Source organism: Dipodomys spectabilis, unplaced genomic scaffold (assembly GCF_019054845.1).
Source record: "Dipodomys spectabilis isolate Male_0828 unplaced genomic scaffold, ASM1905484v1 ptg000621l, whole genome shotgun sequence".
NCBI classification, from domain to species: Eukaryota; Metazoa; Chordata; class Mammalia; order Rodentia; family Heteromyidae; genus Dipodomys; species Dipodomys spectabilis.
The window spans coordinates 1-16,719 of NW_024871298.1; the positions used below are offsets into that span (position 1 = coordinate 1).

At 54.3% G+C, this 16,719-nt stretch overlaps 1 protein-coding gene and 2 non-coding genes across 3 annotated transcripts; 2 read left to right on the top strand and 1 right to left on the bottom strand.

The window, feature by feature from the left end:
* Positions 1-2,261: 2,261 nt before the first annotated feature.
* Trim7 (tripartite motif containing 7) lies at positions 2,262-9,166 on the bottom strand. Its single transcript, XM_042671416.1, is given in 11 exon segments — positions 2,262-2,390; positions 2,392-2,429; positions 2,432-2,624; positions 2,626-2,736; positions 2,738-2,772; positions 4,833-4,868; positions 5,137-5,252; positions 6,153-6,175; positions 6,460-6,690; positions 7,639-7,734; positions 8,654-9,166. Coding segments are annotated over 11 exon segments (1,521 nt in total).
* A 3,183-nt stretch (positions 9,167-12,349) lies between these two features.
* On the top strand, positions 12,350-12,421 carry Trnaa-ugc. The gene has a single exon. It is a non-coding gene; the product is annotated as a tRNA-Ala (tRNA).
* A 425-nt stretch (positions 12,422-12,846) lies between these two features.
* On the top strand, positions 12,847-12,919 carry Trnak-cuu. The gene has a single exon. It is a non-coding gene; the product is annotated as a tRNA-Lys (tRNA).
* Positions 12,920-16,719: the final 3,800 nt, after the last annotated feature.

The following is a 16,719-nucleotide window of genomic DNA, read 5'->3' on the forward strand; positions in this document are numbered from 1 at the left end:
CCAACACATCCATCTGAACAACCTCTGCAAGACAAGAATTCATACTGAGATGCTCTGAGGAGGGGGTGCATGCTTGGAATCCCAGGATTTCACAGAAGGAGGCAGAAGAATCTTAAGTTCAAAGCTAGCCCTGGCCTACATAGCTAGTTTCAATCCTCCAATCCACATCAGTCCCCAAATCTAGGATTCAAAATCTTTGTACTCCTGTGTAAAACACACACACACACACACACACACACACACACACACACACACACACACACGCTCACTCACTCTAGCATAAATAAACTCTTGCTCAGACTTGCCCTGGAATCAGACTGGAGAGTAAAGAATGAATCCAGCACCCTTAGAGATAAAAGCATAATCTGTATTTCCCTCTCCCCCACCTCCCTTCCCCCGGAAACCCTGAGCAAGAAGAAGTCCAGGAGTGACCTCCCAGAAGCTGAGACATTCAGAAGCTTTTGTGATAATCAACAGTGAGGCCTGGTGGGGCTGAGCAGGCCTTTAGCACCAGAAGGTTCTGCCATTGACATACTTTTGGCAAGCTGCAGAAAGGGCTTGTCAGGAACATGTTTGTGTTCTTGCCTGTCCTATGCTGGTTGTATCTGGGTTTAAGTGTCAACTTGTAATGTTTCAGAATTCTGGAACCTTTGAAATCCTAGCAGATTGATTGACTTGGGCCAGCTGGTCGCAAGGGCTCACATCCTGTCAAAGCCCAGCTGGCAGCTGTCAAGGAGGCAAATGACAATGAACCTGGCTGGCCCACGGCCAAACCTGACCCCTTGCAATGGGTCAGAAGATGCCCTGTCCCCTGGCACCCATGGCCCCTGTAAACAGGGCAGTGAGCTGGCTGGATAGAAAGCATGCTTGTCAGCAGCCGCCTTTGTCCTCACAGGCAACCCTCCTGCCACCCACGACAGCAAACAGGCCCGAAAGAGTCCAATAAGAATAAGACTGGAGTCTTATTCTTCCATTGCTCCCTTATTTCTTTTCTTTTTTTATCCCCCGTCAGTCATGGGGCTTGAACTCTGGGCCTGGCCTTGGTCCTGTGCTCTTCAGCTCAAGGCGAGCGGAACTACCACTTGAGCCACAGCAATACTTCCACTTCTCTGGTGGTGCATTGGAGATAAGAGTCTCACAGATTTTCCTGCCAAGCTGGCTTTGAACTGTGATCCTCAGATCTCAGCCTCCCAAATAGCTAGGATGGCAAAGGTGTTGAGCTACTACGGTTGGTTGCTTTTCACACTTCCATGGTCTCTGCCTTGTCAACCAGCCCTTCTTGGGAATCCTGGGGTGGGAGTGTAGAGGGTAGGACTTCAGACAGGAGCACGTGGCTCAGTCAGGAGGAGGAAGAAGAGAAAGAAGGAAGGAGGAGGAGGAAGAGGAAGAAGAGGAGGAGGAGGAGGAAGAGGAAAGGAAAGGAGGAGAGGGAGGAGAAGAAAGGTGGAGGAGGAGAAAGGAGGAGAGGAAAGGAGAAAGAGAAAGGAAGAAAGGAGGGAGGAGAAAGAGAAAGGAGGAGAGGGAAAGGAGGAGGAAGAGAAGAAAGGAGGAGGAGGAGGGGAAGAGGGGGAGGAAGGGAGAAGGAGGGGGAAGAGGGGAGAAGGGAGGGGGAGGAGGAAGAGGGGAGAGGAAGAGGTGCAAAGGAAGAGGGGGAGGAGGAGAAGGAGGAGGGGAGGGGGGAGGAGGGGGAGGAATAGGAGGGGGGAAGAGGAAGGAGGAGGAGGAGGGGGAGGAGGAGAGGGGGAAGAAGGGAGGGGGAGGGGGCAGAGGAGGAGGGAGAAGAGGGTAAGAGAGAGGAGGAGGAGGAGGGGGGAGGAGGGGGGAGGGAAAGGGGGATGAGGGAGAGGAAGAGGGGGCAAAGGAAGAGGGGGAGGAGAGAAGGAAGAGGGGGAGGAGGGGGAGGGGGGAGGAGGAAGAGGATGGGAAGGGGAGGAGGGAGGAGGAGGAGACGTGGGGGGAGGGGGAGGAGGAAAAAGGAGGAGGAGGGGGAGGAGGAAGAAGGGGGGGAGAGAGGAGGGGGAGGAGGAGGAGGAGGAGGGGAGGGGGAAGAGGGGGAGGAGGGAGGAGGAGGAGGGGGAAACAGAGGAAGAGGGAGGAGGAGGAGGAGGGGGAGGAGGAGAGGGGGGAGGAAGAGGATGGGAGGGGGAGGGGAGGAGGGAGGGGGAGGAGGAAGAGGATGGGAGGGGGAGGAGGGAGGAGGGAAAGGGGGAGGAGGGAGGGAGGGGGAGCAGGCCTCGGCGGCCCGGCGGCCCGGCCCTCCCTCAAGGCCAGATCCGCAGGTAGGTGCCCGGGGAGCAGACGGAGAAGAGCGGGAAGACGCGCTCCTGGAAGTTGACCCGGAAGGTGTAGAGGTGGCGCAGGTCCTCGGCGGCGTAGAAGGCCACGGCCCCCGGCCTCCAGGTCCAGCGCCACGCGCACGCGCGCCAGCGCCCGCAGCGCAGGGGCGTGCGCTCGGGGCTGGTGACGGCCCAGCACTGGCCGCCGTGCAGCTGCAGCGCCCACACGCCCTCCTCGGGCGTGAAGGGCACCAGGCCCTGGCGCCGCACGCTCTCGCGGGCCACGCCGAAGGCCCAGCCGTCCTTGGGGCCCACCTCCACCTCCCAGTGGTGGCGCCCCGACGTGAAAGCCGCTGGACGCCAGCACGCGCGTGTTGGTGTCGAAGCGCCGCGGGTGGCCCGGCAGCTCCTGCGCCCGCGGGCCCAGACGCACGCTCTTCAGGTCCAGGGACAGCAGCAGGGCGCGGGTTCGCCGTGTCGGGGTCCAAGGGTGAGCCTCCACTGCGGGGGGCACAGGGGAGATGGCCTCGCGGGGGGACCCCGGCGCGGGGGACCCCGCTCGCCCCCCCCCCACGGCCCTCCGCCGGGGGACCCCACGGCCCTCCGCCCGGGGGACCCCGCGCCCCCCCACGGCCCTCCCGCCCGGGGGACCCCACGCCCCCCACGGCCCTCCGCCCGGGGGAACCCCGCCCCCGCCACGGCCCTCCGCCCGGGGGACCCCGCGCCCCCCCCACGGCCCTCCGCCCGGGGGACCCCGCCCCCGCCACGGCCCTCCGCCCGGGGGACCCCGCGCCCCCCCACGGCCCTCCGCCCGGGGGACCCCGCCCCCCCCCACGGCCCTCCGCCCGGGGGACCCCCGCGCCCCCCCCCCCCCACAGTCCTCTGCCCTGGGGACCCCGCGCCCCCACGGCCCTCCGCCCGGGGGACCCCGCGCCCCCCCCCACGGCCCTCCGCCCGGGGGACCAACGTCCCCCTCCCTCCGGAGACCCGGGTGCCCAGCACAGGCCCCCAGCCCGACGAGGCCCACCCTCCGCCCTGGGCTCCTTCCCTCCCTTCCTCCCTTCCTCCATCCTTCCTCCCCCCTTACCTCCCTTCCTCCACTCTTCCCTCCCCTCCCTCCCTTCCTCCCTTCTTCCTTCCCTCCCTCCCTCCTTCCTCCTCCTCCCTCCCTCCTTCCTTCCCCCTTCCCTCCCTTCCTCCCCCCTTCCCTCCCTTCCTCCCCCTTCCCTCCCCTCCCTCCCTCCTTCCTTCCCCCCTTCCTTCCCCCTTCCCTCCCCCCTTCCCTCCCTTCCTCTCCCTTCCTCCCTTCCTCCTCCTTCCCTCCTTCCTCCCCCCTTCCCTCCCTCCCTCCCCCCCCTCCCCTCCCTCCTTCCGTCTTTCCCTCCTTTCCTCCCTTCCTCCCCCCTCCCCTCCCCTCCCCCCCTCTCTCCATCCCTCCTTCCTTCCTTCTTTCTTTGCTCCCTTCTTTTCTCTTTTTCCTCTCTCTCTCTCTCTCTGAAATCACACAGTTGCAAATTTATGAGCCTACTTTGGACACCGGTTCAAACCACCCAGCAAAATCCAATTTCAAACTGAGGACACTGGAACCCCCAGATATGGGGACGAATCATCCTTGGTTCGTCTAGTTATAATGGTGGGTTTTGTGGCTGGGCTTTCTCCGAGTCTTTCTTTTTTTAGGAAGAACACATTAAGTCATTGGTGGAAATGTGGACTATGATTTGCTTTAAAAAGAATCCATTCTAAGGCAGGTGCTGGTGATGCCTGTAATCCTAGCTACTCAGGAGGCTGAGATCTGAGGATCGCAGTTCAAAACCAGCCCTGGAAGGAAAATCCATGAGACTCTTATCTCCAGTTAACCGCCAAAAAAAACAAAAGTGGCACTGTGGCTCAAGTGGTAGAGTTTACCTTGAGCTGAAGAGCTGAGAGACAGCGCCCAGGCCCAGAGTTCAAGCCCCACAACCAACCAAAAAAAAAATTCATTCTAATCCTAGCTACTCAGGAGACTGAGATTTAAGGTCATGGTTCAAAGTCACTCCAGGCAGGAAAGTCTATGAAATGTTTACACACACACACACACACACACACACACACACACACACACACACACACACACACACACACACACACACACACACACACACACACACCCTCCATGCTGGGTTGCATACGCTCAGCCCTCTGCAGATGTAATACCCCCTCCCTTCCAGTCCACAATCTCCTTTTGCTTCTACTCTCCCTGCATTCACCCCCATCCCCCCAGGAGAGGACTCCATCTGTCTTGAAGAGAGAGCATAAGTCTCATCCAGAAAATCTATAAACCCTCTCTCCAATCTCAGGGTCCTTAGGGCCTAGGGCAACTCCAGCTTCAAACCCACCCACAGCTTATCAGTTAACAAGCCCAACTGCTACTGAGTGGTCGGAGTGGCCCTGGTGAAGTGAGAATTCACTGAGGCTGGAGGGCAGAAGAAACCAACCACACACAGGGTCCAGAAACACAGCCCCTGGCAGCCCGTGGGTTCTCTGCCCCAGGGCCCACGCTCACAACCACAGCTGTACCTTTCTCCTCTTTCTCCAGCTCTCCCTGAAGATCATCTGAGGAGAAACAAACAGGGTGTGAATGAAGGATGCCGCTCCTCCAACATTTATACACCATCAGACTCATGCAGCCCTAGAAACACTGGAGGCTGAGGGTTGCTATGCAAGTACAGGGCCAGACATGGGGGGACAGGGGTGTCTGTATCAGATTCCGTGTATTCCAGCTCCATCTCCATCTCCTCCCATGCCCAGAACTGGTCTGCGCTGAGCTCTCCCTCCTTGGCCCTCCCTCTTTTTGACCCCAATAACCATCCTCAGGTCCTACCTTTGAACTTCTTCAGCAGCCCTTTTAAGACAAAAGTCTTGAGAGAAACATTCCAAACTTTATTCTTCATCTCAGAGGAGACTGTGGTTGGCTTGGGACCAGGCACATTGCTACACCTGCAGGATGGGGACTTTAAAGAAGGCCCAAGAACCCCACCCCACTATCAGTGAGCAATGACAATTAGTTTGGATACCTTTCTCCCAAAGACTTGTGCATTAAGAGCTTGGTCACTACTACTATTGGGTGGAGAAGCCCTTAGGAGGCGGGGGCTTTGTGGAAGGAAGTTAAGCCATTGGAGGCATGTCTTTGGGTCCGGTTGTGGGGCCTGAACTCTGGGCCTGGGTGCTATCCCTCAGCTCTTCAGCTCAAGGCTAGCGCTCTACCACTTGAGCCACAGCGCCACTTCCGGCTTTTTTTTTTTCTTTTTGCTTATGTGGTGCTGGGGAATCGAACCCAGGGCCTTATGCATTGCAAGGCAAGCACCTCTACCACTGAGCCACCTTCCCAGCCCTGGAGGCATGTCTTTGAAAGGGATATGGGGATGTTGAACTCTCCTCTATCTTCTCCTCTTCTAATTCACCTTCTAGCTCCTTCCAGAAAGAGATGGAAAAGGGAGAGAGGGGCCAGACAGGTGGGCATTTGCCTCAGAAGGTACTGAGGTGAAGAAGAGTAAGGATGGGATCAGGAGGTGAGAGATGGGTATGGAGATGAAGAGAAGCACTCAGTGGGAAAAGAAAAGAGCCAGTTTAAAAGGATCCAAAGGCCGGGCACTGGTGGCTCATGCCTGTAATCCTAGCTACTCAGGAGGCTGAGATCTGAGGATCGTGGTTCAAAGCCAGCCCTGGCAGGAGAGACCGTGAGACTCCTATCTCCAATAAACCACCAGAAAACCGGAAGTGGCGCTGTAGCTCAAGTGGTAGAGCGCTCGCCTTGAGCTGAAGAGCTGAGGGACAGTGCCATGACTGACAAAAATAAAATAAAATAAAAGGATCCAAAGAACTATTAAGTTTACTCACTTGCTTAATGTAGTTTTGAATTCCTAAAAGGAAAGAAGGAAGAAAGCCAGGTCAGAGAGCATCAGATAATCTCCATTCACATGTCTATTTGCTTTTCTTCCCTTCCCTCCCTCCGTCCCTCCCTCCTTTCCTTTCTTGTGCCTGTCCTGGTGCTTGAACTCAGGGCCTGCATGCTGTCCCTGAGTTTCTTTGATCAAGGCTGGCACTCTACCATTTGAGCCACAGCTCCACTTCCAGGTGGTTAAATGAAGAGTCTCCTGGATTTTCCTGCCTTGGCTGGCTTCGAACCATGATCCTCAGATCTCACCTGGAGGAAGTCGAGGTCAGGCTTCTGAGCTGTCTCCTGGATCTGGCTGCTGAGCTTGGAGAGCTGAGTGATCTCAGCCCTGAGCTGGGCCAGGTTCTCATTCTGCTTCTGGGTCACTTCCCGGGACAGGTCTTCCAAGCGGCCCAGGAGACGCCCTTCCTGTTCCACCAGGAAAGCTCTCAGTGCCTGGAACTCAGCCCCCACCTTCTCTTTCTCCGTGGCCATCTGCATCTGTCCCAGGAGAAGTTGGGGGGTGTTTGGACCGGAGCTTCTGAGGTAGAGGCTCAACCACCTCATGATTTTCGGCATCAGGGATGCAGACACACATGCAAACGTATGCACACCTTCTACTGTAAACATCCCAACTCAGTGCAAGATTGACCCACATGTGTGTGGTGCTTCCTTAGAGCTGAGCCCTGCTCCCTCAACTAGCTAGTTTAGGTAGAAGAACATCAAACTGTAATTGTTTGAGAAAGAAGAAGGATTAAGTCAGTATCTCCTGGGACTTCCAGGAGAGTTAGCACAAGGTTTGTTTGTTTTTGCAGACGCTGACAACCAGGCTATTGGTTTTCCCAGCCTCTCTAGAGCTATGAGCCCAATAAACCTCCATTCTTTTTTGATCAGTCATGGGATTTGAACTCTGGGCCTGAGCGCTGTCCCTTAGCTCTTCAGCTCAAGGTAAGCACTCTACCACTTGAGCCACAGCATCACTTCCGGTTTTCTGGTGGTTTATTGGAGATAAGAGTCTCATGGACTTTCCTGCCTAGGTTTTAAATCTCCATTCTTTATACATGGCCTTGTCAGAAGCACTGTGATATGCTAAGAGAAAACAGACTAACACAACTGTCAGTTGGAGTTTTCCACCCTTGTCACTGTTTGACATTTGACATTTGGTTTGTTTTTTTTTTAAGTGGTGATGGCAATTTTTATTTTATTTATTCTTGTGGTTCATTGGAGATAAGAGTCGCATGGATTTTCCTGCCTGGGCTGGTTTTGAACCTTGATCCTCAGATCTCAGCTCTGATGAGTAGCTAGGATTACAAGCATGAGCCACCAGTGCAGGACTTCCTATTGTCTTTCCTGAAATCCACCATGCTGTTCCATGGTATACATTCCAATACCACCCGCCCTGTGGAGCCGCTGGTGGAAGGCAGCCCTATCTGTCCACACGGGGCTCACCAGGAGCTCCTTGCCTTCCTTCTCTTCCGTAGTCCGGAACACCTCACAATCTTCCAGCTCCTTCTTCAGGACCTTCAGCCTGGAATCCAAGAGCTCCTGCGGGCACAAAGGGAAAGCCACTCAGCCCAGTGTGAGTGCCAGTGGCTCACACCTGTCATCCCAGCTACTCAGGAGGCTGAACCTGAGGATGATGGCTTGAAACCAGCCTGGGCAGGAAAGCCTGAGGAACTCTTATCTCCACTGAACTATTAAAACACAAAAGCTCGAGTGGTAGAGTCATAGCCTGGAGAAAAATGCTCAGGGACTGAGCCCTGTTCCTGAGTTCAAGCCCCAGCCAAGCCCAACACACACACACACACACACACACACTTCACAAAACAAAAAGAGACACTTCTCAGGGGAAAGATTCTAGAAGGCCTCATACAGTGCGCTGCCCATCTGCCTATCTCGGGCCATTTGTGTGGTTCTCTCCTCTAACAGGGAGCCCCACCCCACCCCCAGGTGCCAGGGCTAGAGCGGAAGAGGGATGTAGAGAGGGAGCTACGTGCCACACAAGTCTCTGCACACAACCGACGACCAGGCCCCAGGAATGAATCAGAAGCCACCGACTTGGCCCCCCAACCACAGCCTAAATTGGCACACAGACTTCGGGGCACTCCCTTGAATCCAGGAACCACACAGCAACCCCTCCCTGACCTCTTGGGGGGAGGAGAGGTCGTCCCACTGGGGGCCTCCAAAGAAGAGTTTTTTTTTTTGAGTTAGGGCCACCCCCATGGAGGGGGAGGAGGGGAAGGGATGCGGGGGGAGGGGGGAGGGAGGGGAGACAAACTTTCCCAGGACCAGTTGGGTTGTGTGTGTGTGTGACAGAACAAAGCTCAGCCCCATCAGTGCGGGGTGGTGGGGAGGGGGGGCCCGGGGCTCCCCCTGGGCCTCCCTCCCTCGCTCCCTCCCGTGGGCGCGGTGGGGTTGGATCCGAACCCGGGATCCCCGCGCGCACACGCGCGCGCGCGCTCACCTTGCCGTCCTGCACGGCCTCGTCGAGGGGCAGCACGGCGTGCGCGCGGTGCTCGCGGGCGCGGTCGCACACCACGCAGATGGCGCGCCCGTCGTCCTGGCAGAAGAGCTTGAGCTGCTCCCCGTGGAGCGCGCAGGTGCGCACGGGGACGGCCGGCGTCTCCGGGGTGCCCCGCTTGCCGGCGGGGCCGGGGGCCGGGCCGAAGCGCCGGAGCAGCGCGGCCATGGCGGCCAGCGGGCGGTTGGGGCGCAGCTGGCCGGGGCGCGCGGGCTCGCGGCACTGCGGGCAGGGCAGGGGTCCCGGAGACGGCCCGGCCGGGGCGCGGGCGCCCGTGCGCTCCCAGCAGCGCGCGATGCAGGCGCGGCAGAAGCTGTGGCCGCACTCGACCGACACCGGCTCCCGGAACAGCTCCAGGCAGATGGAGCAGGTCGCCTCGCCCTGCAGCTCCGCCGCCAGGGCCAGCGCCTCCGAGCCCGCGCCGCCCGGGCTGTTCCAGGGTCCGATGGCCGCCATGGGCGCACCCAGCTCGGGGTAGGACCCTGCTCTCCGGCGATCGGTGGATGGATCGGAGCCGGGTGGCGAGTTCCCCGCAACGCACACACGCACACACTCACACACACACACACAAGCACGCACCGCTGCCCTCTGGGGCGGGGCTGGCACACGCCCTCGCTGGGGAGCAGCCGGGCAGGACCGGTGCCCCGCGGATGGCGGGCACCCCGGGCCGCCCCGCGCCTCCGCTTCTCCCCAAAACCTGGCCCTGCGACCCGGCGATCGTCCCCCCTCCCCGGCCGCCCTCTCCCTCCGTCTCTCTAGGCCGTTCCCTCCCACCACCGACCCAGTCGTCGGGAAACGGGCGGCGACAGGTGGGCGCCACCCAGCCCAGCTGGGCCCGTGGAGGTCGACCCCCGCACGGCCTCTCCACCTCCCCCCCCCCCCCCCCCCCCCGCCCCAGGCCCAGGGCCTGGCGCCCGGGGCCCTGGTGTCAGGTTGAGCCTTAGTTCATCCTGGCACCGGGGCTTGGAGCTAAACTTAGCGTCTGGAATCTGCCCCCCCCCCCCCGTGTCCTGTCAACCCCTACCTCCTACCCACCTCCTCCTCCAGCCCAACCATGGCCTCCTGTCCACGTCTGTGAGCCCCCCTGCAAATGCCCCCTATTGATTGATTGATTGACAAGGAATACTTGTACTTTCCTTCCCTCCTCCAACCCCAAAGTGTGTGTTCTTGTCTCTCCAGATGGTATCCAGGGACACCCCCCCCCCCCCTTTCCAGGAGTAGCTTCCACGTTTTTCCCCCACGTTCCCTGCTCTGGAGACCACTCTCACATTTCTGCCCCTACCCTTCATGGAGATTTCTCTTGTCCAAACCACCAGCCACCAATATGATGCTAACCTAACGGGGCGCCTGCCCCCTGAGGGGCCCTACTTTTCTCTCAGCTCTTTGTAGAGCTACATTCCCAGAGATGGTCTTAGCTTCCTGTGGTTTTCTGCCCTTCTCCCTGATCCTCCTCAGTCTACATTTGTCACCTTCTGTCTACATTTGTTAACTTGTGATCTCTTCCATTTTCTGGGCGCCAACACTCCAGTGGCTGATGGCTAGCCTGTGCACAACCCCCCCCCCCCCCCCCTCCCAAGCCCTCTGCTATTACACACCGTAAAGAAAAATGGAAGCTGGGGCCTGGTGGCTCCTGCCTGTAATCCTAACTATTCAGGAAGATCTGAGGATCACAGTTCGAAGTCAGCCCAGGCAGGAAAGTCCGTGAGACTCATCTCCAATGAACCACCAGAAAAGTGGAAATGGTGCTATGACTCAAAGCGGTAGAGTACTGCTAGCCCTGAGTGGAAAAAGCTCAGGGACATCACCCAGGCTCTGAGTTCAAATCCCACGACAAAAGGAAAAAAAAAGAATAAAGAAAAAGGGATTCGTGTCATTTGCAGAAAAATGGAGGCAAGCAGGCCTTGTGGCTCACACCTGTAATCCCAGCTACTCAGGAGGTTGAGATCTCAGGCTTTCGGTTTGAAGCCAGCCCAGGCAGGAAAGTCCAAGAGACCCTTATGTCCAGTCAAGCACCATAAAACAGAAGTGGAGCTGTGGCTCAGGAATGGAAGAGTGTTAGCCTTGAGCAAAAAAGCTCAGGGATGGCACCCAGGTACAAAGGCAAAAAAAAACTTTGGCATGTTTTTCACTCATAGGTGGAAGTTAGATATAAAAGATGTACATATTTGTAAGGATACCTACGTGTATATTCATGCAGAACATGAATCTAATTAAGGGGCTATTTAGGAGAAGGGGAAAGGGAAATGGGAAAAAACAGAAGGTGAACAATTTGGAAATACATTGCAGGTACATATAAAAACAGCCTGGCAAACTGTTGATCCCTTGGGGGTTGGAAGGGTGGAGAATGAATATGGTAAAAATAGATGGTTTGCACTTATGAAAATAGAACAATGGAATGAAATTATTTGGGCAAGTGGGGGAAGGAAGTTGGCCAGAGTGACAGCAAGAATGATTGACTAGAATATGTTGTAAACAAGAGAGAATATAACAATAAAATCCTTCCCCCCATAACTAATGTATGCTAATTTATTTTATTTAGTACATTAACTCCATTCCAGCCATGTGGGCCTCCTTTATATAGTTACATATAAGGTACCCCTACCTTGTGGAGATTGCTCTGTTTGCTTGGACCAGATTCCTCTAGATTTACATCTACCTCATTTCCCAACTCCACCAAAGCTGGCTCCTGATCACCCTGTCCACGAGGTCTACCCGGTTACCCACAGTGTTTAAAATCTCCATTGTTAGGTTAAAATACTGTTTGTTGAACCAAACTCCAGGAAGTCAAAACATGTTTTTATAATTTGTTGTTGTTGTTATTGTTGATGTTGTTGGTAGTGGTGTTTCTTTTTACTTAGGGATTTTTTTCTTTTTCTTCCAAGAGCAGTAAAGTGGGAGACACAGAAAGGGAGCGAGGAAGGGTGAACAAATGCAGTCGGGAGGCTATTTTCAGTATACACTATGTGGAAAATGACCTATGTAACTGGTGGGCAGGGATGGGAGGGGAGACTGGGGGGAAATAAAGGAAGGAGAGACATTGTCCCTCCCCCTCAAAAAAAGAATAAGAAAAATACAAAGAAATGTAGTCATGACCTGACTTACGAAATGAACCCCTCTGCACAACACCTTAATAATAACAATAAAATTACTTAAATAATAGAAAAAAATCCCCTTTGTTATATTTCTTTATGGCCGAAGTCCCAGCTTAAAGAATAGTTCTGATCACCTTCAGTAAACCATTTCCCTGGCTTTAAACAGGATTCAAAGTGCAGAAGACCTAGATCTTGGTAAATCGGAACAGGCCTGAATTCCAAGTTGCTCCCCGATCCCGAGCAAGGCTTCATTTTACTCTCCCAGAGGCCTTCCCCGGACAGGCTACGTTCCAGGGGTGGGAAAACTCTTCTTTTGGGCTGAACACCATTACAGGCCACACAGGCCGAGGGCAGCAGGCAGCCTCGGAAAAGCTTGGGGGGTGTCGGTCCCGGTGTGTACCGGGTGAGAGGGGGGGGACCCCGGAACAACTCCCGGGCTTTTGCAGCCGCCGCTGGTGGTCTCCGGGCAGGTTAGGCTCGCACGCGCGCCGCACCGGGCTCAGCGATTACCAAGTGAGTCGCTTTCAGAGAGGCCGTGAGCGTGAGCGGGGATGTAGCTCAGTGGTAGAGCGCATGCTTTGCATGTATGAGGCCCCGGGTTCGATCCCCGGCATCTCCACGAGGCTTTTTTTTTCCTTCTTCACGCTTTTATTTTTGCCCCCCCCCCTCCATCCTTCCAGGTATTTTAGAGAGCACTGGGGAAAATTCCAGAAGGTCGACCATGGCACGGAGTCCCACACAAAGGGGACAGCCTCCTCCTCCTCCTCCTCCTCCTCCTCCTCCTCCTCCTCCTCCTCCTCCTCCTCCGCCTCCTCCTCCTCCTCCTCCTCCTCCCCGCCCTCTGCACGGCCGTGCCGTCTTCAGTGAAGTCGCGGGTGGAAGCGCATCTACCGCACGCAGAGGGCGGAAGGAGGTGGAGGGCTCGGCGCGCCGTCTGCGTTCTGTGCCCTGAACCCCACTTCCATGTAACCCGCGGCCCCGGCGGCCGGAGACGAGGCCGGCGTCATCTTCAAGAGGTAATGTTCGGAGCTCGGGAACCCAGGCGCCCGGCTAGCTCAGTCGGTAGAGCATGAGACTCTTAATCTCAGGGTCGTGGGTTCGAGCCCCACGTTGGGCGCAGTTTGTCTTTTAACACCACAGTGCGACAATACTAGAAGAACAACACAGAAAGTGTAATTACAGAAGCCGTGGAAACCCAGTTAGCTTAAGTTTAAGGCGTCTGCTTCTCGGGGCTGGGCCTCCGGTTTCACACCCACCTGTGTGTCAAGCTGGTTCCTTATTAGGTAACTCAATGAGGGCTTTTCGTTGCACTACGTTGACAACTTGCCCTGCCAACTTTCTTTTTTTTTTTTTTCCTTTTGGAAGCAAACTTTCCACTACTGAGCGACACCCACACCCCTTATTAGTTTAACCATGTAAAGATGCATAAGCCTAGAGGGGGGACCAAGATGGCGACGGGGCAGTAGGGAAACGCCACAGCTCTCTCCAACCAAAAAGAGAGTTCGAGTTCCAACCTTTAATCTCCCCAAGAGACCGACAACAACAAAAAGACGAACACTCAGAGAAAAACCAGAGGTGGAAAATAACAAAAAAAAGAAAGAGAGGAAAAGAAGAATTTCAGAACAGAGAAGAGCGAAGACCCCTCCCCCAACCTTTACTGGCCGCGCGGCAGTGCGCCAAGCCGCCGGCCAGCCGGCCCGGCGGGGGCTGCCGGAGCCCCAGAGACACAGGGGGCTGCTTGCAGATCACCAGGTACCGGATTGCAGAACAGCGGATCGCCAGGAACAGAGAAACCTACCAGCCGGGAGTCTCCAGGAGGATCCCACCCCACCCATCACTCTCCACCGGAGCGGAGAGGCTCCATCCCGCCAAAGCCGCCCGGCACCAGCAGCGCCACAAAGGGACCTGTCCGCAGAACACCCGCCCAATCGCGATCGCAACGACCCGGCGGGGGGCCGCCCAACCCAGCCCGCAACCACCCCAACTGAACTCGGACTGCAACAACAACTGACGGACTGCAACAACAACTGACGACCTACAGGGTGAGTACCCATCAGGGGACAGGGAATCCATCAAGGGAGACCAGAGCTGGAGGGAATCCCCAGACCCTGACCTAGACTCCCTACCCCAACACCCGGACCACAGGACCCACTAAAACTGGGAACTGTTCGAGAGCTCCACCAGCCGGTGGAGCACACTCTGCTGGCCAGGCCAGAGCAAGAGCGCCCATGGAAGGGAGCTTAAATGCTCAAGCCAGGAACAGTGCCCCTGGGTCAAGACTACCAACAGTAGAAGAAATTTGAACTGTGTCCTCCAGGCTGCATAACCAAGGTGGTATACACATTAGCACAGGCCTAACGAGCGCGCTCCAGGCTGGGGCCGGAACCAGGCCAGGGGACCGGCGCCTGAACAAAGCAAAAAGGGTCAGAAGTGGGGCTGTGGCTCAAATGGTAGGGTGCCAGCCCTGAGCTGAAGAGCTGAGGGACAGCACCCAAACCTAGAGTTCAAGCCCACAACCAGCCCAAAACAAACAAACAAAAACACATCAGGAGCCCATAGCAGACTCCAGTATTTGGGAGAGTGCATCCAGAGCATCTGATCTTACCAAGAGCACCCGCAGGAGCAAACACAAGCAGTCCAGGCTGCTCAACCCTTCCAAAGGCGGGAATTGCTACAGCAGAGAGCTGAGAATCCTAAGTGAATAGCAGCTGGAAATAGGCTCCCAACAGAATCCAGATCAGGCACAGACTCTCTCTACCAATACAGAATCAGCAACCAAGCAAAGACAGACACACCAAAACAAGATTGAAGAGCAGTCTCCTGAACCCCCATGCGAAAATCACAGAGAAAAATCACAAGGTTTACCACTACCCAGGACAGCAAGCTCACCTCAAAAGCCAGCAGCCACGCAGGGGAGAGCCCCAGTGGGAGCAAAGCAGGAATGGAAGACAAAAACTACATCCAAGGGTTGCTGGAGGCAATGACTCAAGAAATAAAGCGAGAAATGGATCAGAAATTGAAAGAGCACAAGGATGAACTATCAAAAGATATACAGGATATCAAACAAAAATTGGATGCAAAAATAGAAGCTGCAGAAACCTCAGTAAGAAGTGAGATAAACGCCAAATTAGAGGTAATGCATACTGATCTCACCTCATTGAGAGGTGAGATCAGTACTCTGAGAACCAACATTGAATCCATAAAGGGATCCATTTCCACCATGCAAACCACAATAGAAGCCACAGTCAACAGAGTGAATGAAATGGAAGGTAGAGTGTCAGATACAGAAGACAGAATACACCAACTGGACCAAAAAGTGACAGATATGGAAAAATCACTCAAATTAAACCAAAGGGAAATTCAAGAGCAAGCAGATAATGCTAAAAAATTTAACCTTCGCATAATCGGAGTGGACGAAGGTGAGGAATTCCAGAGCAAGGGAATGCAACACCTATTTAACAAGATAGTCAATGAAAATTTTCCCCACCTCAAAAACGACCATCTTAACTACATCACAAAAGCTTATCGAACACCCAACAAGCAAGATCCCAGGAGAAACACTTCTAGGCACATAATAGTAACAATGATGGATCTGAATAATAAGGAAACAATCCTGCATGCAGCAAAAATGAAGAAGGAGCTATACTACAACGGGAAAAAAATTAGAATCACTGCAGATCTCTCCACACAAACAATGAATGCAAGAAAAGCCTGGGAAAGCACCATACGAGCCCTGAGAGCCAATAACTGCCAACCCAGACTGATATACCCGGCAAAGCTAGCATTCACATTCGATGGAGAACTGAAAACTTTTAATAGCAAAGAAAAACTAAATGAATACATAAACATTAAGCCAGCATTACAAAGAATTCTAAGAGGGGGGACACAACCTGAAGAAAGCAACCAGGAACTGGGACCTGCCCCAAACAGGCATTACTCAAAGTCTAACTGAGCAAGCACAGGAGGAAAGGAAAGAAGAAAAACTTAGGAAAACGGAATGGCAGGGACAACAATGCATCTCTCTATACTTTCTCTTAATATAAATGGGCTGAATTCGCCAATTAAAAGAAAACGAACTGAGGACTGGATCAGAAAACAAGACCCATCCATCTGTTGCCTTCAGGAGACCCACCTCTCAGCCAAACATACAAACAAACTCAGAGTGAAGGGGTGGAAAAGGATCTACCAATCAAATTCCCCCAATAAGAAAGCAGGTGTAGCTATCCTGATATCTGACAAAATAAACTTTTCATTAAAATCAGTACAGAAAGACAAGGACGGACACTACATATTAATAAAGGGAACAATCCAAGAGGAGGATATAACCATCATCAACTTATATGCCCCAAATATTGGTGCACCCAGATATGTTAAACAAATGCTCTCAAACTTACAGAATAAAATAGATCCCAATACGATAATACTAGGAGACTTTAACACGCCACTCTCACCAAAGGACAGGTCTACCAACCAGAGGATTGGTAAAGAAGCTACCGAATTAAGTGAGGCCATACTTCAAGCGGAATTAACTGACATCTACCGAGTATTTCACCCTAAAACAACACAGTACACATTCTTCTCAGCAGCTCATGGAACTTTCTCCAAAATAGACCATATCATAGTTCATTCAAGGAACTTAAGCAAATACAAAGGGATCGACATAATCCCCTGTATCCTATCTGACCACAGTGGAATCAAGCTAGCTCTCAATAACAAAGCATACCGCAGAAATTTCTCTAATACATGGAAATTGAACAGCACACTCCTTAACAAGGCCTGGGTAACAGAAGAGATCAGAGAAGAAATAAAGCATTTCCTAGAACTCAATGAAAATGAAAACACCTCACAAAGAAACTTGTGGGACACAGCAAAAGCAGTCCTGAGGGGCAAATTTATTGCCCTCAGTGCCCACATCAA